Source organism: Mixophyes fleayi, chromosome 6 (assembly GCF_038048845.1).
Source record: "Mixophyes fleayi isolate aMixFle1 chromosome 6, aMixFle1.hap1, whole genome shotgun sequence".
Lineage (NCBI taxonomy): Eukaryota > Metazoa > Chordata > Amphibia > Anura > Limnodynastidae > Mixophyes > Mixophyes fleayi.
In genome coordinates, this window is record NC_134407.1 from 186050613 (window position 1) to 186076112 (window position 25500).

Genomic DNA, 25500 nt, shown 5'->3' on the forward strand with positions numbered 1-25500 from the left:
CTTTTTCTCCTCCAAAATTGAGGCCATCAGACTTGATATCTCTTCCTCCCTTCCCTCTCCTGCTTCTCTTTTTGCTCCTCCCTCTTCTCACATCCCACCCACCCTAGTGCTCCTTCCGCCTTACTACGGGTAATGAAGTCAACTCCCTCATTCTTTCCTCTCCCCCGTCCACCTGCCACCTGGATCCCATCCCCTCTCACCTTCTCCGCTGCCCCACTGTATGTGCTTATTTAGCTCACCTCTTCAACCTGTTTCTCTCCTCTGGCACTGTCCCCCCCCCCCCCCCTCCTTCAAACATGCCCTTATCACTCCTATTCTAAAAAAAAAAAACAATCTTGATCCCACCTCACTCGCCAACTACCGCCCCATTTTACTTCTCCCCTATGCATCGAAACTTCGAGCGAATTGTCTGCAACCGCCTCACCTGTCACCTCTCAGACAATTCCCTCCTTGACCCTCTCCAATCTGGCTTCCGCCCCTTCCACTGAAACCGCCCTCACCAATGTAACGAATGATCTCCTCTCTGCTAAATCCTGGGGTCACTTCTCCCTCCTCATCCTCCTGGACCTATCTGCAGCCTTTGACACCATAGACCACCCCCTCCCTCCTCTTGCAGACCCTTCACTCTGTCTGGCTCGGTCCTCACATGGTTCACCTCTTACCTCGCCAACCGCTCTTTCTGTTTCCATGTCCGGATCATCTTCCCCCACCCCACCTCCCCTGTAGGAGTCCATCAGGGTTCTGTTCTTGGCCCTCCACTCTTCTCACTCTACACTACCTCCCTAGGTGCTCTCATCACTTCATTCGGTCTTCAGTATCACCTATACGCCGCTGATACTCAACATTACATCTCTTCTCCTGATCTCCCCCCTCCCTCTCTTGTGTATCGGACTTCCATCACCTCTTGGATGTCCTCACGCTTTCTCAAAATTAACATTGCTAAAACCGAACTCATTGTTTTTTCCCTCCGTCTAAGTCCCCATCCCATCTGGATCTCTCCATCACTGTCAACTCCACCATCTCTTCTGTCCCCCAACTCCGCTGCCTGGGAGTCACCCTCGACTCCTCGCTCTCTTTTGCTCCCCACATTCAATCCTTTGCCCAATCCTGCCGCTTCCAACTTCACAACATCCAGTCCTTCCTATCTCATGAAGCAACCAAGACTATTATCCACGCGCTTATCATTTCCCGGCTGGACTACTATAACCTTCTCCTCACCGGCATCCCCCGCTCTCGCCTTGCCCCCCTTCGTTCTATACTCAATGCGGCTGCAAGGTTTATCTTTTCTCGCCGCTCCGCTTCCCTTACAGAATCCTTTTTAAACTTCTTACCCTCACCTACAAGGCTCTCTCCCACTCCACCTTATATCTCCAATCTCCTGTCCATCCACACTCCCGTCCGGTCCCTGCGATTGGCCTATGACCGTCACCTCTCCTCCACTCTGATCACCTCAACCCACTCTAGAATTGAAGACTTCTCCTGAGCTGCCCCCCCTGCACTGGAATGACCTTCCACGCTCCATCCGTTTGTCCCCTAACCTATGCTCCTTCAAACGGGCACTCAGAACGCATCTCTTCCGCAAAGCCTTCCACCTAATCCTCTCTCCATGCTCACTCTTCACTTCGCTCCTCCTCAGTAGAGGGGAGCGCTCGCTCCCCTCCTCAGACTCCCTTTGTGCCTGCTGTCTGTCTACCCTCCCTATAGGTTGTAAGCTCGTATGAGCAGGGCCTTTCTCCCTCCTGTCTCTCTACCTTCTCTTCTGCTCCAATTTTAATATATCTGCCTTGCCTGGAGCCTCTAAAGTTTTGGTACTACTCGCTTATTGTTTTGTACCGTTATTCCCTGTACTGTCCAGTTTGTACAGTGTACGGCGCTGCGGAAACCTTGTGACGTCTTATAAATAAACGATCATAATAATGTACTCAATTATTTAAACTGAATTGGAAGTGGACTGAAGCAGAGATATTGGGTTTAATAGATATTGGTATGGGAATTATAATCTGGAATGCTTGACATTTTCCATATTGCCTTCCTCATAAGTATGCCTTCTAGTCGCACCAACAACAGTTGGCACCTAATCTTGCGTCATTCACCCAGGTCCGTGACTTGTCCCACCAACCTTTCCAGGGTGCACTCTGTTCATGTTCTCCATGATTGATTTTCATCATATGGCTGCCCTGTAAATTGTAAGTCACACTACAGTTGCATATAGGCTCTCTAACTGGCTTAATTAAAAGGGATAATGGTTCTTATTTGCACTTTAATTGGTTCAATGCAAATATTAAAAAAGGAACCTGAAAATCGTCAATTCTTTTTTAGGACCACACTTAGTTTCGATGTTGGCAGTGAACAAGATTAAAAGCAATTTACAGCCTTGTACTTTTATATTGTCACGGCACTCCTTAGTAACTTCTAATAGAACTATAAATTTAGGGTGGGGTGTATATGATCCAATATATCTCCTCCCAGGGCTTTACTAACAAGCTTACTTACCGATGAGAATCCTTTCACAACACAATGTAGCTAGTGTTGCATGGCCTAGTGGGGTACTGTATTTGGGGGATATTAAAAGGCTAGGCCCAGAAATAATAGTATTGAGCGCCAATAATACATTACTGCCACCATTTAAATAAAATGGAGTTGGAATAGTTAATGCAATTTAAGATTATTAGAATATTTATGCTCTTTAGATGAGAGAGTAGCCAACTCTTCATTATATATTTTGTCCTTGTCGTCATACACACCCCCCCCCCCCCCCCCCAATTGTGTGGGCCATCTGCTTCTAACCATTATAGCTACAGGGGGACCAGTTATTCGCTGAAGAGAAGCATAAAAGACATTCTACTGACTAGGTTACAATACTTATACTAGAAGGGGACATTGCAGTACGCTTCTGATGGAGTCTTGCAACAGTCACACTAAATTATTTTACACAGTAGAAACATTACAACCATGAGACACACTCAAGGCAGGGAAGACTCAAAACCAGCAACATTTACTCAGACAATTAAAGGATTGTCTGACTCCTTCATACTATTGTCAGACTCTGAACCATGAGGTAACATAGGCAATTCAGAGACAAGCTAACAATTATGATAATTAGTCTGTAGCGCAATGTGCAAGATTCCACAGCTGTTCAAGCAGGCCTAGAGGGTCATTCAGTCTCACAAAAGAAAAAAAACAAAAAACATTAATACACACAAAAGAGGCGATACACAAGTGCAAGTTGTAGGGTTTTATTTTAAATAACCTACACTCAAGTTAATGGCAATTCATGATAAAAATAGAAGATGGGACCAAAAAAAAGAAAAAAAGTTCAGAGAAAAATAAAAGATTGGGGACTGTTCGAACACTCATTTATATTAAAAAATAAAAAGAGCATTCTAAGCAAAACATTCACAATAAATCTCTTTACAGGCTCTTCTTTTTAAAACAAAAAAACCTGCACAAAACTCCATTTTCTTTCTGACCCATTGTTTTGCAGTTGCCTTTCCTAAACTATTAGAAAGTCCATAGTGTAATCTGTTTCAAGTAAATCTTTAAAATACAACCAAGGTTTTCATATGGTATCCTCCCTCCCACATTGCAAACAAAAAAGAGGCTTCCTAAATGCAAGCACGTGTTGTACGAGTAACCCAGGGAACAACGCCGCTACTAAAATAAACGCTGCAGCAATTCAATTTGATAAATAATGCTTTTATAAAAAGGATTACAAGTTTGGTCTCCATTGCACTCCTAGAAAGGTACTCTTCACATTAAATAAACTTCTGTGTTAAAAGCATTTCCTGAAATAAGTTCAATGTTGCTACAATTGTACAATAGTTTGATTTTTTTTTTTCCTACCAAGATAAAAGGATTAAATACGTCAAATAATAGCACAATAGATATTGGGCAAAGAGAAAATAAAAATTAAAATCACATTTCTAAAGATTAGGATTTATCCCCCCCTTTCAGAAAATGGTCAAAAGAAGAAAAATCACATTTCATGTAAGTGTCCAAACCAAACAATGACTGGCTGGAATAGAATTTCACGTTTACTGGGAAAAACAGGAGTCAAACAGACCCCCTGAGCTGCCAAACAATAGGCCCCTCTCTTCAGCAGAACAGTGTAACCAGGGCAAGGGGATATGGCCAGATGAAAGGGACGGGTACAATTTATAGTTTTCTATTAAAATAGACGTTATTGCAAAAAAATCTTAAACTGTAAAAACACACAGGATTTCTCTTTTTAATTCTATTATACAGACTTTTTTGAAAAGCAGTTTTTTTTATGCCTGGTGAAAACCTCCCATCTTAAAACACACAAAAAGCTATGCAGTCACAAGTTCAGATTTTCCATTTTTGTACATATGTATACACTCCTTGTCCATGGGACAATACTGAAGGCAGCATGGGGATATTACGTTTACCCAATTTTACTCTAGCGGGCTTAAGCCTTATTTCCACATCTTTGTTCCCCTTAATCTGCTGCATATCCCCTTCCCATCTCAAAGAAAGAAAACAAATAAACACTAGTTGATAAAAGGTAAGGTTCACAGCTCTTTATAAAATCCCTTTCTGAGGTGACATCCAGGCTTAAAATAAATTTAAAAACAAATTAAAAACATTGTCTCTCGCACTCATTAAAACTCATAGTCTTCATCCGCCATGTCGATCGCCCATGCAAACTTCTCTCGTTGAGTTTTGTTGTAGATCTTCTCAATGGGGATTTCGAACTTCTTACACCTGTGAGCAAGCAAAACATTTAAAAAAGGGTTACCAAAAAGACACCCAAAATAAGATTACAAAGTACAAAAAGGTCGAGAAAACACAGAATTACCCATTGCGTTGTAGGATATATTCTGATAGATACTAGAGCTGTGATTGCCCAATATTGGAAGTCTCCAAGCCCCCCCCCTGCCTATTTAAGTAATTCTTGTCAAAACGCAAAAAAGTTAGGACATGGAGACTGTAGGTTTCCATTACTTTCCTTGGATTGCTATAGCTTCCTCTCCTTTGATTAAACAGTATGATTGAAGCACTTCCTATACGGATCACCTAGCCCCATCACATTCCACCCCTTAAGTGGAACTATACGGCAAAGGAAGAGAAGTACTGGAACACCAGGACATGCACTGACACTGGGGGGGGAAGAGAAGTACTAGAACACCAGGACATGCACTGACACTGGGGGGGGGAGAGAGAAGTACTAGAACACCAGGACATGCACTGACACTGGGGGGGGGAGAGAGAAGTACTAGAACACCAGGACATGCACTGACACTGGTGGGGGGGGGGGGGGGGGGATGAGAAGAGAAGTACTAGAACACCAGGACATGCACTGACACTGGGGGGGGGGGGGGGGGGTGGGGGGAAGAGAAGTACTAGAACACCAGGACATGCACTGACACTGGGGGGAGAAGAGAAGTACTAGAACACCAGGACATGCACTGACACTGGGGGAAGTAGGTTCAGAGGATATATGAGGAAAAACTACTTCACAGAAAGGGTAGTGGATAAGTGGAATATCCTCCCATTAGAGGTGGCTAATACAGTAGAGCAATTTAAACATGCTTGGGATAGACATAAGGATATCCTTACAAAGGATAAAAGGATCAAATAAGGTTTGAGGTTACCATAGGTTAAAAATTGGTCAGAGTACATGGGCCAAGTGGTTCTTATCTGCCGGCAAATTCTAACTATACTACTATGTGTTTGTTATACACCAGAAAGCATTAATGAAATACTTGAGTATATTTTTGTGAAATGTAGCTCACTTTCCCCTGTTGTCTCGCTTTCCTTTTATTACATTGCAAAAAGGTAATACACAGAAACTGGTCAAGACAAATATATACATTGGTTTTGGTCCTGAAGAGGACAAGAAAAACACAAGTCTCACCAGGCTACAGAGATTCTTGGGTCCAAATAATTTAGTTTGGAGGTTCCAAGAGCAATTTGTTTATTCTCTTCTCGGTCGGTGGCTTGAACCTCCAGTTTCATCAGCTGTTCCTCTACCCTTTGCACAGCTTTCTTCTTGCTTTCCACTAATCTGTAGTGAGAGATGGAACGATTAGATCCAAGGGATAAAACATACCCGCCAACAAAAGAGGTAGAAAGCCACATGGTCACCGTCCCCCTATACCAGAAAAATAGCTGTCCCAGACACCTGCTGCTTCTCAGATTATCACCTATAATGGCTAGTTCTCCTGCCATAGGAGGCAAGAGTTTTAGATTCCAGACCGCCAACACTCGTCTATAGAGCCAATTGACCAGCTTCTGCAGCTTACTCTCATTGCTCACTTATAGGGATGGACTACCATGAAACGTATGCTCACGGTGGGAGTTCTGTAACACCAACTGATCACAAACAAGAAAATAAAACCAAAATATCAACATACTTTTTAGTTCTCTCATCGCGCCTGACTTTGGCGTCAGCTTTGGCGCTCTTTAGCTCGCGTCGCGCATCTGCCAACTGATCTTTCTTGGCATCAATCTAAAGAGGCAGAAATGAGGATTTCCAGTATAAGTAAGTGTGTGTTTGGTGTGAAAATTTATGTCACAAAAGAAACACTATCCGGAGATCCTACCTTGGTCTGCAAATTCATCATCGATTTCTCAAATGTCTTAGGAGGGGCACGTTGATGGTTACACAATATAGCCACAGCTCTGTTGGCACGATTATATGACAAGATTTTGGCAGGGACGTTATCATCCCCTGTAAAACAAATAAAGTTTAATTTAGACACTAGTTTCACTAGTCAAAGAATGAAAAAGAAAAAAAGTCAGGATTGGAAGCCATAATTGTACACTGCATTACAGCTCAGAATAGATATTTAAAAAGGTTTAAATTTACAATACACGGTCATCACATAAAATATGGCTTTACCATTAGTGAGTTCCTTAAGCTGCTGCTGTAAGGTGATAGAGGCATTGTATGTTCTGAACACTTTGGCTGTCAATCCGTCCATCAGATCTTGAAGGTGCTTGTTTAGGATGCTGGTCTAAAGTATCAAAGGAGAAATATTAGGAGTCTTGGAAGAGTTTGCGCCCCCCCATATGCAGCCATTTGGATGAAACTGTCAGTCTGCCGACTTTCTGGTACAATTTCATTAACCAGAACCAGCTCCTCCTCCCATCTAGTGACCCCGCCCCTCCTCTATGGTTCTGAGGATCTCCGCATCACCTGTACTTCCTCTATAGGTAAAGATTACCAGAGGAGCAGGAGGCCTACACATGATCTACAATGTATACAATTCAGAACAAATTTGAGCAAAATAAAAAAAACACTTGCATTGAGTCTATCAAACAAGTCATCCTCAGGCTGTTTGTTTTCCATGAAGAGCTGTAAATTCTTGAAGACCTGAGAAAAGAAAGATCAGATAAGCAAGGTCTAATATGGTCAATAACCGGACCATTATTAGAATGAAAATCACATATTTCCCAATGCTAAGAGAGAACGTTCAGAACCATGTTGTCAGATACATACCCGCTTTTCCACAGGCACCTTGTTGTAATAGCGGATGGAATCTTTACCCAGGAAGTCAAACTCAACCACGTACTCTTGCCCATCAATCTCTGGGTAAAGTTTTGTGTGTTCTACTCTCAAAGAGCAGCAACCTACAGTGTCGGCAGTCTCTCCTTCCTCCTTTTCATTGCCAGCTCTCAGAGCAAGCTGAAAACAAAAAGAGATGGCCGTTTACTACTATACCTTCTACTTTCGTCTCAAGCCAAGGTAACAAAAATCAAAACTAAAGTGGACATCACGTTTGTAGAAGTCATATCTGCCAAGTCTCCTCACATTAAACAGGTTTAGAGATTAAACTAATTTTAGTCGTATTTTCCTGAGCAGGTAACGTAGGACATCCCATGATAAAGGGTGATCCTGTTGGACAAACAGTAGAGGAGAACACATCGCTACCGCCCTCACCTTGTCTATAAAGTACAGTGCAACAGATCTCTGTCTGGCCTTCATCTCCTTGGACTTCCAGTCTTCCTTGTAAGTGTTACGGATCTTCTCAACGCATATTTTCAGCCGGCGGGCAGTCTCATATTTCTGCCAATCTTTCTCACCCTAATAAGGCAAACATGCATGGCATTAGAGGTGGTCAAGTCTAGAGAGCGATTGGTGGGCTGGCCTTTGTTGCAGTATTTAACTTAACGGGCTCACCAATAAGAAAAGCTATGACCCCTTTTCCATTGAATACCGAAGTGACCTATCTCCTAGGCACTTAGAAAACAACTGAGGTCTGAGCTGGAGACGAGAGGCATAGTAGGAGTGCGACAACAAACAAGTTGGTAAGCGTCTAAGCTCCTAGTCCCACCTACTATACCCAATGTCTTGCAGTGTCCCCCAATGGTAGAAAAGAGAAATAGAGATTTAAAAAAAAAAAAAAAAAAAAAAAAGGCTGAACACTTAGTGTTCATGTTCCATTAAACATCCCTTACCTTAATGCGGGAACTGGGGTTCAGCATTATGTATTTTATGGATCCCTGGATGTTTTCCGTCCAGGACACTAGCCAGGTGACCTTATTGTCATATCGGACCTCCTTCCACTTGTGACCAGCAGGAGCAGCGGGAATCTGTGAATCTCTAGGTAAATGCACACACAAAAAAGGTTCAGTCAGAAACTCACCATAGTCAATGTTATTATGACAGCCTTCTATTGCAATGCCAAGCTGGAGGGCAGATTTAAATGATGCCATCTAAGCTTGGAGCTAAATGGTTATTTTAGGGCATCCATTAGAAGAGAGTTGACGGAAAGAAAAAAGGTGTAAGCTAGATGGGGGTTTTTTTTTTTTACTGCAGTTTCCATTATTCTGTAAACTAAATGTAGCCATCATTCAAGGCTTTGACACTTTATTAAAAATCAGCATTTTCTTAACCAATCACCTATTTGCTTCACTCCCCCCCTTCCCCATGCATCCCCAGTCTACATAGTTCACTACTGCCCCATATCACATACTTGCTGCAGTTAATGATAATGTTCTCCGGCATGATCCTCCTCTTCAGCTTGCCCATTTTTGGATGATCTCCTCTGCCTCTAAACAAGCCTGGGGGTTCTATCCGGAAATTGGCAATCCGTTCTTTGTGATTGTCCATAATACAGTAGCCGTATTCCTGCACCAATCGCTCATTTTCCTCCTTTATTTTCTGCAGGATAGTTGTGGGGAGAGGAAGTGTGAATGAGTTTATTACAGCACCAGTATGAGTCTGAATATACCCCACTTTGTTTCATGGGAGAAGATACTACATAAAATATACACAGTATTCACCTACTTTGACATTTTTCACATTTTAATTTTCTTACATTATGTAACAAACTTCATTTATTGTGGAAATCTTACCATTGATCAACACCAAATACTCCAATGTGAAATTAAACCCCAAAAGTATATATTGTTTTTAAATGACAAATAAACAGACTATTACATATACAGCCAGTCACCAAGATACACTTGTGTACAATTAAAAGTGTCATGAATAATAAAGTGCACTCAAATCAGGGAAAAGAAAGATTTCAGAGAATGAATATCCCCCGGAACACTGTCAAGTCCCATCACAAACAGATGGCGATATGGCACAACTTTGTACTTGTCTAGAACAGTCCGTCCTCCAAAAGGAAGCTTCCATGAGAAAAGGCAACTTGTTATGGAGGGCACCAAGTTGCATATGCCAAAAAGGTTTCCATGGTAGAGATGAGGAAACTGTCCATGAGACAATAGCAGAAGGGGCACTTGACAATTCAATGCTTTATGGGGGGGGACAAATAGAAAGCTTGCATAAAATTATGCTAGAAAGCAAGTGGCAGATGCTTACACCAAGTGGAAGAGTCAACGCTAGGCTGGTTCCATCATCCCTACCATGAAGCATTATGGCAGGAGCATAGCGTTAGGGGGATGAGTCACTGCTGCTTCAGGAACTGGAAGCAAGAGGGCAAAATGAAGTTGGAGAAGCAAACAAAATCTGCTCCAACCTGCAGGATCCTTAGGACTTTATATTCCAGCAGGACAGCGACACAAAGCAAACAGCAAAGGCACTGGAGTCGCTTTTTAAAACAAACGAAATCAACATTCTGTCTTGGGTTATGGAGTGACCCAGTCAATTTTTAAGGGTCTCGGACTATCCCCGGTGAACCAGATACAAAAGGACAATACTTTTGCCTTACTAATCTTAATTGCTTTACAGTTTTTAATTGTCATTACATAGTAATGTATAAAGATCAGTGGTCAGCATTCCAAAATAAAAACAAGCTATAAGAAAATAAGTGAATACCGTTTATAGAACCCAACCTACATGTATGGCTTGTGTGATCGCATCTGTATCTAGCCACATTCAGGCCTGTACCTTTTATACATCTGTCACATGTTGTACTTATGGATGCAAATAACCACTGATTGGTTTGTTATTCATTTCCTTCTAACTTCTCAATTTTACCCTTGAAGCCCACTGAAGGGCCACTCAAGTGTTAAGATTTGCAACGCAAAAAATGGTGTACAATGCAAATCAACACTTTTGCAAGATGCAACGTTATAGTATATATTCAATAAGGTTTCCTTGGAAAAAGTACAAAAACAAGCATGGTTCCGTTTTGTAATCACAGGAGTAGACCTATAAAAAAGTACCAGTTTTTCGTCTTTAGTCATTTGCTTTCTGGCCTCAGACTGGGCCTTGAAGTACTGACTCATCTCATTGAAGTCACACTTGTTGAGGTTGGTGAGAAGATTTCGTTCATCAGTGGTCATTTCCTAAAAGAGGGCAGAACATTGGTTACAGCTGAAGCCTTGAGACAATATTCAAAATAGGAATGAGAATAAAATCATTATGCACCTTCTTCCAGTCTTTGAAGAAATTTTTCCTGAAGATGTCCTTTGTAGTGTATTCATGGTCCAACATTTTTGCAAAGAAAGTGGCTACCTCCTCTGCTTTGGGGCTGAGCTTCACAACTTTACCTATGGTCAACAAATGACAGAACTTTTAGCTTTTTTCCCCTGTGCATTGGTTATAAAGTAGAAAGTTTCCAATACAAAAATGACAAAAGAAGTTGGGAGATATCAACAGTTGGAGAGCTACAAGTTGATTTAGCAAATTATTACCAAATAGTACATTATAACAGGGTTAAAATAATTGACATTAGGTGGGCGTGGTATCCTTAGTTAAGGAGCGATAGTGATTAATAACTAGAGTGTGGGGGTGTATTTCCTCAATAGCTGGCACTTAAGCTAGAATGAGAAGGAGTAGAGCACAGATAGGTAGTGCATCAGGGAACGAGTCATACCATCATAGAAAAATTTCACATTATCGGGGAGAGGCTCATAAGGCGGAGCAAACACAGGGCCTTTATGTTCCAGGAATTTCCACTTTATGCCATCGGCATGACGTTCTTCTTCCCACCTGTGAGGAAGAGCAGCTGATGAGCGGCAAGTATTAGCCAGCAGGGAATAGCTCACAGACCAACCAGGTAAAACACCAACAATAATGTAGCACATTCGTTATTACCATTTCCACTTCTCTTCCTCCACCTTTTTCCCTTTCTTTTTCTTAACATCTCCAACTTCGCCTTTGATTTTGATTTTGTTTTTCTTGGGTTTCACATCCTAGAAGAGATTCAGTAGGTTACAACAGGCAATGGCTCCTCTTTAACAGATCATCTTTAGCCACAAGATCCATTCAGCTCTTACCTCCACTTCCACCTGCTTACGTTTCTTCCCTTTTTTACCATCTTCCTCTTTAACTTTTTTGGGCTTATAGTCAGAGCTGGAAACAAAAAAAAAAATATTTAAAATTAAAGAGTTTATAGGTAGAGTAGCCGATAAGGGAGAATAATATGACCACACTATACAAGTCCAGCTGTAAAGGGAAAAATATAGACTGTCCAGAACGTTTAATAAGACATCAGTTCACAAGTCAATTCTGAGAGACGTATGTCCTTGTACATCAGTATCTATTACCATGTACATTGTACTGCCAATGCTAACATGACATGTTATTAACACTGGTACGAAAACAGGATTGAAGTCCTATTGCTCACTCCACTAACAATTATGGTACCCAACCCTGAATGTACCGAATCAACCCCCACATACTCATCATCTCTGGATCTCTTCAGAACCTTGTTCTGCTTGGGAGAGATGGTATAACCTTCATCTTCTGGCTCATCTTTAACGTGAAGAGGACTAAAACAAGAAGAAAAACCGGTCACTATAATACAGGTATATTGAAAACAACTCACCCATACTAGGGAGCTTTGTGCACCCAGTTATTAGAAAAAGACATAGCTCTTCTAAATACTCACAATTGGCCAGGTATTACAGTGCTGGTATGTCATGTATGGGTGCATTAAATATAAACACGTTCTAATAAAATATCACATTAGAACCGCCTGTACAGTATGGTGTACATTAGTTCTCGACAGGCATTTAAAAGCTGCATTGGTATAATTCATCTTGGGTATAAAACCGGGGAATAAAATATACAAGTCTGCCCAATACTTAGGAGCGTTGCATTGACCGTTTCCCTGCACATTCTAATATAACGCATGCACAACTGCCCCCATCTTACCTAGAGAAGCCATTCTCCTTCTTCACTTTGACACCATCGATGGAGGTTTTTAACTACAACACAAAAAACCCAAACAAGGCAGTCAGTTTAGAAAGACAGCTGCTCCGACATGGACAATATACTGTGTATGCTTTAGATGTGGGGAGCGAGGGTAGAGGACAACTCGCTGTCAGAGTTCTATGAAGGGAGATAATGGTCAAGGTTACAAGTCAATATTAGACTGCAGGAAGTTTTGTTGGTCAGGTCATGACTAATTTTAGCAAAACATATAAGTTACTAGCAAGTTAGGAGTAAACCAAAAGCCGATATAGCCACAAATAATATGTCCATGAGTTTTATGGATGTGCTCGTTAAACCCCTTCAATGGGTCAATAACCATGGCAGACTAGTGGACAAGGGTCTGACCTTTATTGATCCTAAAACATTTTGTTTCTTAAGGGAAAGACTTGGGAATGTGGATCAAAATTATACAATTTAGAAACTTATTTAACACACCTTTTCCTCCTTCCTCTTCTCTTTATCTCTGTGTTTTTCTTTATGTTTTTCACCATCTTTATGTTTTTCTCTGTCTTTACGCTTCTCGCCATGTTTTTCTCCATCTCTGGGTTTTTCCCCATCCTTCTCCCGATGCTTCTCACCATCTCTGTGCTTCTCTCCATGCTTCTCACCATCCTTCTCCCGATGCTTCTCACCGTCCTTGTGTTTGTCTTTCTCACCATCCTTCTCCCGATGTTTCTCACCATCCTTGTGTTTGTCTTTCTCTTTGTGTTTTTTTTCAGAAGGATCTTTGTGTTCACTGAAGAGGAAAGAATTTGAAGATTTGAACATTAAAGTACCTCAAAACAAGAAAGGGAGGGGGGCTTTAATCACACTGCTACATTAAAGTTCACAGGAGGCTTAAAAAAAAATTAAATAAAAACCCAGCTGAAGAGCCAGAGGTTTTCTAAACTCAAAGAGCCAATTTGACCTGGAGTCCACAGGTTGTCTACCTGTCCAATTAGGAAACTGGGTACTTAGGAGGACAAGAAGAAGTGCGCTACCTGTCAAACCTGGTATGTGAAGAGCATAGAGGAAAGGACTATACTTCATAGAATGCAGATATATGGGCAAAAAAAAAAACGGACGAGTGTTAGAGAGTAAATAATGATGGAAGCTAAAAACATTGCTGTAAGTAATCTACTGACCTGTTGTTGTGCTTAGATTTTTCACGATCTTTGTCCTTCTTGTGTTCTTTATGACGATGTTCTTTGTCTTTTTTGTGTTTATGGGAGTCTGCCAGACATGAGAAGGATTTTACAAAACAGCACAAAAGAGTAGTCCAGATCAAACAGAAACAGGTCAGCTATTGTGACTGTGGACATTGGTACGTTACATACACCAGATTAACAGCAAACTGGATTTGGTCAAGTTTGCCTTATCTGACATATGTTATGGTAGCTGCCCAATTACATTTCACTCACAAAGTCCTTATTGCATTCCCTTTCTAGAGAGAATTTTGTTCACAGCAATGTGTGTCAACCAAGTAGTCTTCATTTGTGAATACATTACATGCAACAATTTAAAGGACTTGCTACATTTGAACATTATGTGCGACAGTGCTCAAGCATGAAGGGTGCAGCCAATCTGCTACCTAGGGACCAATGACCAAGGCATTTCTTTAAAGCACTTCTGTCACCAGGCTTATGGTTTTGTGCTTGATGTATTCTAAAGGTATGTCACCAATCTATAGAGAGCGCTACCACATGTCTATGTGTCTCAACTCAGTGACTGTTCACACCCTCTTTGGATCTCTTATCTGGCTTATGGCAAATGGACATCTGTACTCTATTCAAACTTAAGGTGGTGTACTTAAACTGATGAAGTGCTAGGCATTACAAGTACATATCTATGGAGTCACTAGATCATCGGATGGCAGTATTGGGAAGGAAGACATGTATGAAGTCTCTTCTATAAGAATTGTGGCAGTTGCATTACCTTCTATTAGATCCCGTTTGCAACAAAGTTACTAGAATCATCTTTTGCATACAGACAATATATAGATCTATCATACCCACAAAGATGTAGGGGTGTACCCTTCAACCAATGGCAACTCCATGGAATTAATATGCAGCATCATACAAAGGGTGAACGAGGACTTTTGTACAAAAAACACAGTTGAATAAGTATTTGGCCTTTTTCACGTGTCAAGTTCATATAGATTATACGCAAAATAAAGCTTATAATGCACATTCATTGATCAGCTACATGTTCAAGTTGCGACGTATACGGTCATTACATGCAGTATTTCAAAGGGGCAATAAATATATAGCCTCACATAAATAGAGGAACTCAACCTCCCCACCCACTTTATGATGTGCACTCTTTTTGTGAACTTTTCTGCGGCTTTCTGGTGGTAAAATAAGTATAGGTTAGAAACAGCAACAGTTTTAATATATTTCCTTCATTTCAGACGACATGTATCAAATCAGTCTGAAAACACAATAGTCTGTGCTCTCCTCTCGGCAGGAAAAAGCAGAAAAGTTATCATGTCTGCAAACCATTATCTTTTTGTGTGTGCATTAAGTAGGGCAATCCAAATAGTATCCAAGTGGATATGGTCAACATCTTAAACACTTTCAGCATCAATTGTTTTTGTGGCCACACCTGTTTCCCCAGATATTGCAATGCTTGTTAGGAAACAGTGGGCATTTAGAAAAACCAAGGACATTTTTCGTAACCTGATCATGAAAGTGGACAAACATATTATTCCAGTAGTCCAAAGGTTAGAATAGATAAACTTGCGTTATGAACTACTTTTCATATACACAAGTGCTGGTGCATTTTGACAATACCATAATTATTCATTTGATTTTAAATACTTAACACACTATTCAGAAATCTTTCTATGAAGACTCCATGTACTCATTAATCATTTTACACAGACTTGTGAATGTGCGGTGCTTTTGGATCTTTTTAAACTCTTTTATTATGTGATGAAGGGACAGCCAGAGGCATAATGAGACCCAACTAGACTTCAAATGATTCCATAAACTGATACAAGGGCCTACTTTCACGGTGGCCCTGCCAGTTTAGTAAGTGCAAAGGACAGGGCCATTTCGCACTCATTTTCCTAGAATTTGTGTACCTCAATTAAGTGAATTTAGCTAGAGTAGCTTCCTACATATGTTAAAGTATCTAACACAAAAGGAAGCATTGAATAGTTATAATGGACTACAGTGTTCTTCCCAACAAACTTTCCCAGCCGGGTGGCATTAAGAAGCAGCCGGGTGTGGCCAGATGAAATACTTTGCAGTAAAATAGAATGTTGGCGATTATTGCCCACAACTGCCAGGACTGGTCAGGCTGGTGGTCAGTGGTGTAACACACACTGCTGGCTGTAGTGCTCAGATCACATAGCACCTGTCGTAATGGAGAAACAATGGTTTGTTCTTAATAAAATAGAACTCTATTGGGTTCCAAGAGCCGGGAGGCAAGTAAAAACAGTCGAGAGGAGCACCCAGGAAATAGGTGCTGGGGAGAACACTGGACTAGACAGCAAGTTCACATAGGTTGCCAGTTTTTCGATTCCAAGATTTATGGGTCCAAGGTAGGACTGTCATTCAAACAGCTCTGCAAATAATTGGGAACCTGCAGAAGTCCTCAGGTGAAAAACACCATCTCACTTATATCAATGTAACTGGTGTCCATTAGGCAAAACAGTGAAAGTACATACTGTAGTACAAATCCAAGCAATGCCATATAGGGGCCTATCCAAGCCTTAATGCATGTTGAAATTCCCGTTGATGCATGGATCACATATTTTAGTATCCTAGTAATCAGTGATCTCTCCTGTATTAGGCAAAGTACCGTAGAAAATCACAGTCACCATAATTCTCAATGAGAACTGCGGTCTGGGTCAATTTATTATTATTAATATTTATTTATAAGGCGCCACAAGGCATCCGCAGCGCCGTACAGAGACAAACAAAATTACAATACAATGGGAGACAGCACAGTACAGTAAACACAGCAACTCAGTAAGCTCAATGCACAGCTAGAGAGGGCGGGGAAGGGGGAGGGAGGATCCGCAAATGACGGGGCCCAAGAAGGAGGGCGCGGAAGACCCCCAGGGGGGAGGAGGGAGCGAGAGTGGACGTGGGGTGGAGGACCCTCGAGGAGGAGGGCTAAGTAGCTGGAGAGCAGAGTTAGAAGTGGTGGAAACAGGAGGAGAGATGGCCCTGCTCAGAGGAGCGTACAATCTAAGGGGTGGGGTAGACAGACAGAGAGACACGGGGGAGAGATGGAGGAACGGAGGATAAGGATAAGAGGGGAGGAAGAGGCAGAAGAAAAGGTAGGAAGTTAAGTGGGAGACTGAAAGGCTTTAAGAAAAAGGTGGGTTTTTAAAGCCCGTTTGAAAGAGATCTAAACAAGTGGTGACAAACCCAGTCCTCGAGCTACCAACAGGGCATTTATCAAGCTAATTATTAATTTATCAAGCTACAAAAAGATTAGTTTGGGTGCTTGACCCAGCTGGCGTTAGCCGTTCTGTCCTATGGAGAGAACATTGCAGGAGGGGGATCTTAGGACGCCTCTCCAACAGGTCTCATGCTTTGCCCTCCATTAAATCATGAAGCCAACTGTGCCAAGCTAACTTAGCACAGTAAAGACTCCAGGTTGTTAGAAAAGCAGTCATCACCGGGTCACCCTCTTCAGGTGCGCTGTCCCGTTAGGACTTTGATAAATGATAGCAGTATATCATCCTTTATTGGTGCAGTAAGGGATTAGTTAAGGGGAAAGGGGGGGTGCAGTCAATAATAAATAGGCCCAATAATCACTTTAGAGATAATCTGGAGAACATTTTCAGCAGAGAGTAGGCATGGCAGCACAGCTGTTGGCATCAATGCCCCGCAGCTTTCACACCATGGGTACACTTCTCACTATGGCATCACGTGTGGAGTGTTACAGTAGCCCACTCAACCAAATAGTGAAACTGCAGCACAGCCACCTCCAGGCCTGGTTTGAGAAGTAATCATCCCTGCCGCCAAACTTCTCCCGACTTGGGATCTGGATCAACCAAACAGCAAGGCTGTTCACTATCTGGTGGGGTGAGTTATTTGGGAAAATATTGGGCCTTATTCATTAAGGTGAAAAAAAAAAAAAAAAGAAAAAAAAAAAAAAAAAAAGGGAACTTTGCACCTTACCAAGACCATGTTGCAATGATAAACTAAGTTTCACTGGAAAAATAAAGCCATTAAGTATTTGTGTGCTACATGAAGACAGCCAGTATTTATTTAAATGTGCAAAACAATAAGCTAATTTGCACCCCTTGCATTGCAACATGGTTTTGTCCAGGAGAAAACTTATTCCATTTTTTGCCTTACTCTTACAGATCATATGAGATTTTTTTATGTCAGCTTGTACAAATAAAGTTTTTAAATTGCTAATTTTTTAAAAAAAAACAAAAACCAAAAAAACATTTACGGATAATCACCATGCTGACGGATTATTATAGCAGGTATTTTTATGTGAAATGCTTCCAGTATTTTCAATAAGGATCAGCAATTAACAATACTGTAGTTTTTGCACAATTGCAAAGGTGCTTATGTGAAGTATAATAGATTTAGGGAATGTCTTTCCTTATCACACTATTTTAACGACCATTTTGACCCGATTGTGTCTTGCTCTGGTTATGGTTATTTGTGTGGAAAGTACTTTGAATCAAGTTCTCTAAACAATGTACACAGCCATACTGTAAAAGGCACATCATAGTTCTACTTTTGAACATATTACATTTAAATCTTAGGGGGAAACAAAGTCAAAACCACAATCTATAATTGGAACAGATTTTCCATTCAAATGGCCATTAAAAAGCATCCACCTATTTACAGAAAGGTGGGAATCCCTGTCCCCAAATGTGTTTCTGTAAAGGACTCTTTTCTATTTATACAAAAGGCTCTTACGGCTAAAGCACAAGTTAGTTCTGCATTTGTAACAGGTGTCAGAAGATATCTGGTTAATTCTGTACCGTCCAGCTAGTTCCCTACTATTCATCAAAGCAAGTAGACAATGCATTCAATATCCGGTACCATTACTTATAAACTGCAGGAGGCACCAGGGAAATGTTTGGTCGATTACTTAACATTCTAGGGACATTTTGTTGTCCTTTTTTAGAACTGGGAAGCTTAAGGTCGGAACTCCATTTCCCTGGGAATGTTAAAGTTGTTCGATTTTATACCAATCACATGTTTCACTAGGTCTCTCCCATTGGCACTGCTAGTTATAAAAATGTCAAACAGATTTTGTATTGCTACTAGCTTTCATGAACACAGAAGGATTGTAGAGCCATTAGGTCCTCTACATGTAGCCCATCTAGACATGTTCCTGCTATGTTCAAGAATACTCGATGACCTCCTGTGCCCACATATTGAAACTACTATAAACTTGTGTATACTAAAGAAATAAAATAACGGACTAATGGTTCGCATACTAGAAACTTGAATGTCAATAAGGGAACTAAAGTTGCTGCAGAACTTTAGTACATACATATAATGAAAGTGTAAAACAGATCAGTCATGGGCAACAGACATGCTCTTGAAGTTCACCAGTCAGGCTGTGAATAAACACCATTACTATAGTCCAGTGTTGGCTAACCTGTGACACTCCAGGTGTTGTGAAACTACAAGTCCCAGCATTCACTTCCAGCAATAAGCTGCTATATATTGGCAAAGCATGCTGGGGCTTGTAGTTTCACAACACCTGGAGTGTCACAGGTTAGCCAACACTGGTATAGGCACAGGACATTTATAAAGTCTGGATGGAAATAACTCAATACCTGTTTGGTGGGTCACTGCTTAACACGTGTGAACATGGGCTAGACCCAGAATTCAAAACGTTAATAGTTCCCCTGCAAATGTATGGTGTGACCACCAAGGGCACCAACCACATGAACCTACACAGAACTGTATGCACATGGTAGGTAGGTATTATACTGAATATTTTAAAAAAAACAAAACAAAGATTTGTGAAAACTCAATACACACACACAAAACTCAGTTTTGAAGTGTCAATGATGAAGCAAAACACTGGCAACTTGGCCCAATTGGTGCTTTGAAACAGCAAGTGTATACTATACAGGTGCATAGTTTATTGGTTTATTGTATACTAATGTGAGTTACATTAGCATAACCAAGCCTCCTGCTTCACTAAAATAAAGATGAATGCAGTAGTAGAACAAAGCAAGACATAAAAGTTTCAAAACAGGACATGGATCAATGTTTTCAGCATATAAGAATAGTAAAAAAAAAAAAAAAACAAACCACATACCATGTTTCTTCACTAGTAATTTGTCAAGTGTTCTTATATAGATCATTATTACAGCGTTTAATGTAGTAGGCAGTACTCCCTTTAGCCATGAAATTGTATGGACTTACACTATTTAGCTGCTGAAGTTTGCACTGGATATTGCCAGCCAGTTTAGATTGACGTACAAGTCTGTAAACAAGCAACCTTGACTTTGCACCGTCTGAGACATTACATATTTCCTAAAGCTACAAATATCTTTGTTAACCAAAGAAAATGTTCAAAGAGAAAAAAAAAAAAACACAAACAAACAACAACCTGGGCCCTAAGGGCTTCTTTGCACCAAAGAGGTACTGAAGGAAGTATTTTTCCTCCATTTTCAACTTCCTTGAAAATTTCCTTAAAATTAGTATACATTTTTCTTAAAGCAATACTTCATGTCAAGGTACCCTGACAGGGTGAAAGAAGCCAAGAGTGGACCTGCTACATTGCGAAAGCGTACTTCAAACATGCCTAAAAAAAAAGTCTCTTTAAAACCCCCAATACAGTAAACAAGCATACACACATTTTTAAAGTGTGCCACACAAAACAAAGTTTGTGTGAATGAGCCCTTCTAGCAATCATATTAAGCTCAAACTAAACAGATTATACTTAGTAAAAAAAATAAAAAAGTTTAAATCCATCACCTTGAATTTTAACTACAAAAAATAAAAGTGGTGTATTATTTTACCACACTAAAATAGTATTAGAAAAATATATATATATATATTTTGGTCAGTTACATATCCAAAAATTATACCAACTTCACACTTACTCATTACAAAATACATATTTAGCCAACTATAAAATACACACTACACAGATTAATATATCTTAATGTACAATTACCTATAGCTATTGTGATTGAAACACATACAGCAAAGTCTATTTAAAAAAAATAACTAGTGTATCACAAGCACTCAATTCATCATGACAGCACATCATACATAACATGTAAGGAAGGAAGAATAAGAGCTTGTGATATGATTAAATGGTGTGTTTTGCAAGCATACTGCTGAGGTTCTGCTATGTGCAGCAGATCAGGCCTCCCTCAGCAGCCATGTCAGCCCCGCAGCCCAGGCCTGAGAAGCACACACACAGCCTCACTCACACAGACACAGGGAGAGAGAGAGAGAAAAAGAAAATGGCGCAGAGACTAAGTCCCCACCGACTGAAAGCCGACTTTCAGCCGGGGAAATCGGAGGGGAAACAAGGTCTGTCGAGGCCGGGGAGGTGGGGAACGGGGAGATCGGTTCGGGCTGAACAAGAATATGACTTTTAATGGAGATGATCAGCCCCGATGGGGGAGATGTATAGGGCTGTAGGTGAACAAAGGAGCCAGTGAGCGAGCAGACGGGACTTAGTCTCTGGACGCCATGTCTGCCCTTTCTAGAGGAGGAAGGAGAGTGAGAGGAGGGGGGGAGGGAGGGAGAGACTAGATAAGGGAAACAGGGGGCCCCACACCCCACCAAACAAAACCCACTCAAACCCCACTCTCTAGTATACAGATTGCTGTGGACAAGGGGCCCGAAATACTCACCGTTCGCCCGAAAATTCGCGTCAATCTACAGAAAGAAGAGAGAAATATAAATCAAGTAAAGACCTGACAATAAGGATCTATTACATGACAAATAAGGACAGTCATATACCTGACAGGGTCAACTACCTACAGGAGTGACGTCTGACGGGGGAGCAGGTGTGGGGTGTCACCTGTACCCTAAAATAAGGAGAGAGGTCCCCCTAACAGTGAGAGGCTCTAATGTGATCTATAACATAAGAGCTTTTAGTGTCATTATTGTCCCCTGCTAATAATCTAAACTAGGAGTGTAAAGTATACCCCAGCAATATAGGGGGGGGGGGGATAATATATACAAAAGTAGCAATTTAGTATCTAAACTAGTGATAGGGATAAGGTCGCTACATTGTAACACTTGAGGTCAAATAGAAAGCAGGTGACCTGGTTTAAGGGGCTAAAAACATAAAAATACCCAAAAACCAATTGGTTTAAATGGTATAAAACTCAGAGCTACATTTTAAAGTGTGGCGATGTCAGGAGGTCAGCCGGGAACATTAGACAGCCTGGTAGAGGGGGAACTAAGGGCTCTTACAGAGAGCTTGAATTAGGAGCTAAGGGCTTCCAGGAGCCGGACCGGCCATGTGGTTGGGGGTACATCTGTAAGGGGGGTAAGGAGGAGATCGGCTTACCTGTGAGTCGTTGTGACCGTGATCCCCACTCATCCTCACGAGGTACCGGAGGGTTCAATGAATGGTGGGTAGCGGTGTGGAGGGAGTCTTGTGCTAGGCGTGGGGGGGGCACAGAGACTGCTCAGCAGAGGGAGGGCTGTGGAGCAGGATGGTGATCTCTTATTTTGTGGCTGAGAAAAAGGAGCCGGGTACAGCCGAGAGAGGCAGCAGCAAAATGAGAGTGGGCAGAGCCACTCGGCGGATTGTGTAACAACTAAGTCCCGATTTAGCATCACAGCGCAGGCGCAGCTAATTTTAAAGGGACAAGGCGGAGCATGCGGACGGCACGACCCGCCTCTTCCGTCTCTCAGCTGCTCTGACTGCTAAGGACTTAACTGCCGGCTTGTAGAACGCTCCGGCTGCTGATGTCACAATCAGCCGGTTACCGTGGTGACCGCGGCATCGTGCTTGTCACTAACCGTCAGCACGTGACCCGTGCATCCTTCAAATGATGTTACTGTAGCTCACAACACAGCCATGTGTTCTAAATTATTGGGACTGAGGCTACCCAGTGACAGGGACCCACTGCTAGTTAGTTATGTATAGGACACATTTTGAACTAAAATTTTAGTTCAGAATTTGGATAGGTTATGAAAAATAAAGTCGCCTTCTCTCTTCTGATTCTTGTTTCAAATATTAATGTAGGGGTCATCTGAGGCAGTGGGCCCACTGCTTAGTGCAATGGTTAGGCTAAGCCTTAGAATAAGGGTCCTTTTTATGACACTAAACCAGTGATGTCTAACCTGTGACACTCCAGGTATTGTGAAACTACAAGCCCCAGCATGCTTTGCCAGTAGATAACTAGCTGATAGCTGGCAGAGCATGCTGGGACTTGAAGTTTCACCAACACCTGGAGTGTCACAAGTTAGCCATCACTGCCCTAAACCATGCGGAAACTGCTTTTTCCCGATGGTTTAGGCATTATTTTTTTTTGTAAAATATTAATTTAAGAAAGTCCTGCAAAGTATTGCATTAATCACAGCTCTGATAATACTCAATGGGGACTGTGTTCTGAGCAGTTTTATCAAGCTAGGAAAATCTAAGCTTTTCACAACTTGTTCCCTGGTGGCTTATGTCACCTGAAGATGGCGTTAGCCTTTGAATCCTATGGGAAGAGCACTGTGGTAGAGGGATCTTTGAATCTCTCTCCGCAGCCTTCCTGCTCTCCCCTTGCGTTAAGGTACGTAAATGACCTATGAAAGAGCCCGGAGTCTTCATTAAAAAAAAGTAATCGCCTGGACAGACTCATATCAGACACACTGTTCCGACATGGCATGTATAATAAATTACTAAGAAATGTCATCTGTCATTGGTGCATCAACAGATGATAATTAATGGGGCAAAAATCCATTAATTATTAAATAGGGCCCTAAGTCTTTATACCAGTGGTGGGCAACAGGGGCCCTCCAAGCCTTCACCTGTGGCCCCCAACTCCTCCCAGATCCTTCCAGCTTTATTTTTGTTAAAGCTTGTAACACGTGTTTAAAATTCCTGTTGATATGTTATAACAGGTGCCTCTTTGATTAAACACATTCTTTTAACTTATTACTGAGATAAAGGATAATGTGCAGCCCTTTCGTAGGTTATTAGGTTCGCTATCATTGTTTCAAACATAGTTATGAACATGAGTGCTTTGTACTTTAGTACATTTTCTATATTGTTTTTCTGGCATTGAGTAAAAATAATGTTCCTAAGTAGCTATAAAAAATGGATTTAAACCTGTTATATTAATGCCTTCTTATCTGGATTGTTTTTGCCCCTTTATAAACCAAATAATTTTTTACGTTTTGGTATTCTGCCAGTTTAACTAATATTACGTTATTTATTTATTATTCTGCAAAAGTACATTTGATATTGTTTTTTTTTCAAGCCAGCTATGGCTTTATTTTGAAAATACACTTTTCTAAAATCCTTCCCGCAGTTACTTTCACTCAGTTAGTGCAGCCCCAAATATTTACACTAAGCTTGAATTGCCTAGTTCTCCAGAGATTTTATACTAGTCCTTACTTAATTATAGGATTCAGGCACAAAGGTGTGTTGTGAAAGTGATTTTTTTTCTTCGATAATATGGTTTACACACGGATACAACAAAGTTGTAGATAATTTCTAAACTTCAAAAAAAGAGGAGGTAGGTGCAGGGCTGGAAAGGCATAATTTCGGGCTGGGTTAATGTGCAAGTTTTAGGGAAACCATCATTGGACCTCATTTGCAATCTACATTTCGTGTGTGGTGCAAAATGTCATACTTTTGCAAAAGTGCACTGAATGGTCTACTCAGTGCCCATCAAAGTGCATGCCTACTCTCCGTGGTTTTGAGATCTTTAAACTAGAAGTGTGCCTAGGTTGCGCGGAGAGGCAGAACAATGTTTAGGCCTTTGATTAAATGAACTTTTCATTCCCCCACCCCTAAAATACTGCCCAACTAAAGATGGCTTATATTGCAGAACAAGTATTTGTAACAGTACAAGCAGGACCCATACTATTATTAGACAGGACCCTGCCTAAGGCACCAAAGTGTAGGGGATGCTTAAAAACAGTGAATGAGTGTCATAATATGCTATGGGCCATGATGTCACAACCCAGTGCCACAATGGCACTCTGAGGAAGAGAAGGTGCTAGGTGCACTCTCTAGCAGTGTAAATCCAGGGGCGGATTTACCGCTAGGCAACCTAGGCACCTGCCTAGGGCCTAGCGGCTCCTGGGGGCCCAGCTGGAGGGAGACAAGTGAAAATATTTTTAAAAAATAAATAAAAAAAATTGTGGCCCCTCCCCCGACTATGCATATATGTAAATGTAACAAAAATAATATGTATTGAGGGTACTATGTGTGGCGTGATATCAACTGGGGGTACTATGTGGGGCATGATATGATCTGGGGGTACTATGTGTGGCTTAATATGATCTGGGGGTACTATGTGTATGATATGATCTGGGGGTACTATGTGTATGATAATATGATCTGGGGGTACTATGTGTAGCATAATATGATCTGGGGGTACTATGTGTATGATAATATGATCTGGGGGTAGCAATAGTGTCATAAAATCAAATGTACAATATCTAAGCATTTTGTAAATTTGTGAATATTATTAGTAACTTTTTTAAACAAGGTAATTTTAGGTTTTTGGCCTTTTGCCAAGGGATATTTCCATTTGGACTTCCACGAAAGGACAGAAATGAAGGAGGAAACAGAATTCCTTTTTTAAAAGGGGGTGTCCACCTTCACATGACTCTTTATTTTTTTTACTTAAAATTTACAATTCAATGCATTAAATCATTTTATTGTCTTATATTTTAAACTTAGAAATAAACTTTTACTAATGATAAATAGTTGTTTTCATTGCGTAACTGTTGACATCCATGAAGACATTGCTTTATGATAGACTTTTTATAGTAGATACA

The 25500-nt window shown here is 41.1% G+C and overlaps 1 protein-coding gene across 1 annotated transcript; it reads right to left on the reverse strand.

Annotated features, from left to right (window-relative positions):
* Nucleotides 1-3220: 3220 nt before the first annotated feature.
* On the reverse strand, nucleotides 3221-22324 carry TOP1 (DNA topoisomerase I). Its single transcript, XM_075177578.1, has 21 exons — nucleotides 22061-22324; nucleotides 21396-21420; nucleotides 13723-13810; nucleotides 13034-13334; nucleotides 12539-12591; nucleotides 12064-12153; nucleotides 11659-11734; nucleotides 11477-11574; nucleotides 11256-11371; nucleotides 10808-10929; nucleotides 10603-10725; nucleotides 8943-9130; nucleotides 8425-8569; nucleotides 7907-8050; nucleotides 7466-7651; nucleotides 7271-7339; nucleotides 6866-6980; nucleotides 6567-6694; nucleotides 6378-6472; nucleotides 5879-6028; nucleotides 3221-4725 (listed from the first exon to the last, which is right to left on the reverse strand). Exons 1-21 carry the CDS (start codon nucleotides 22091-22093, stop codon nucleotides 4623-4625), a joined length of 2448 nt encoding a protein of 815 aa, XP_075033679.1. The 5' UTR covers nucleotides 22094-22324; the 3' UTR covers nucleotides 3221-4622.
* Nucleotides 22325-25500: the final 3176 nt, after the last annotated feature.

Excerpts from the sequence above, each read along its gene's own strand:
- TOP1 (XM_075177578.1), bottom strand. The coding sequence starts at position 22,093 with ATGAGTGGGGATCACGGTCACAACGACTCACAG. Across the intron at positions 13,811-21,395 it reads CGCGAATTTTCGGGCGAACG|ACTCCCATAAACACAAAAAA; the intron begins GTGAGTATTTCG and ends CATGTCTGGCAG. Across the intron at positions 8,051-8,424 it reads ACCCCAGTTCCCGCATTAAG|GGTGAGAAAGATTGGCAGAA; the intron begins GTAAGGGATGTT and ends TTGCCTTATTAG.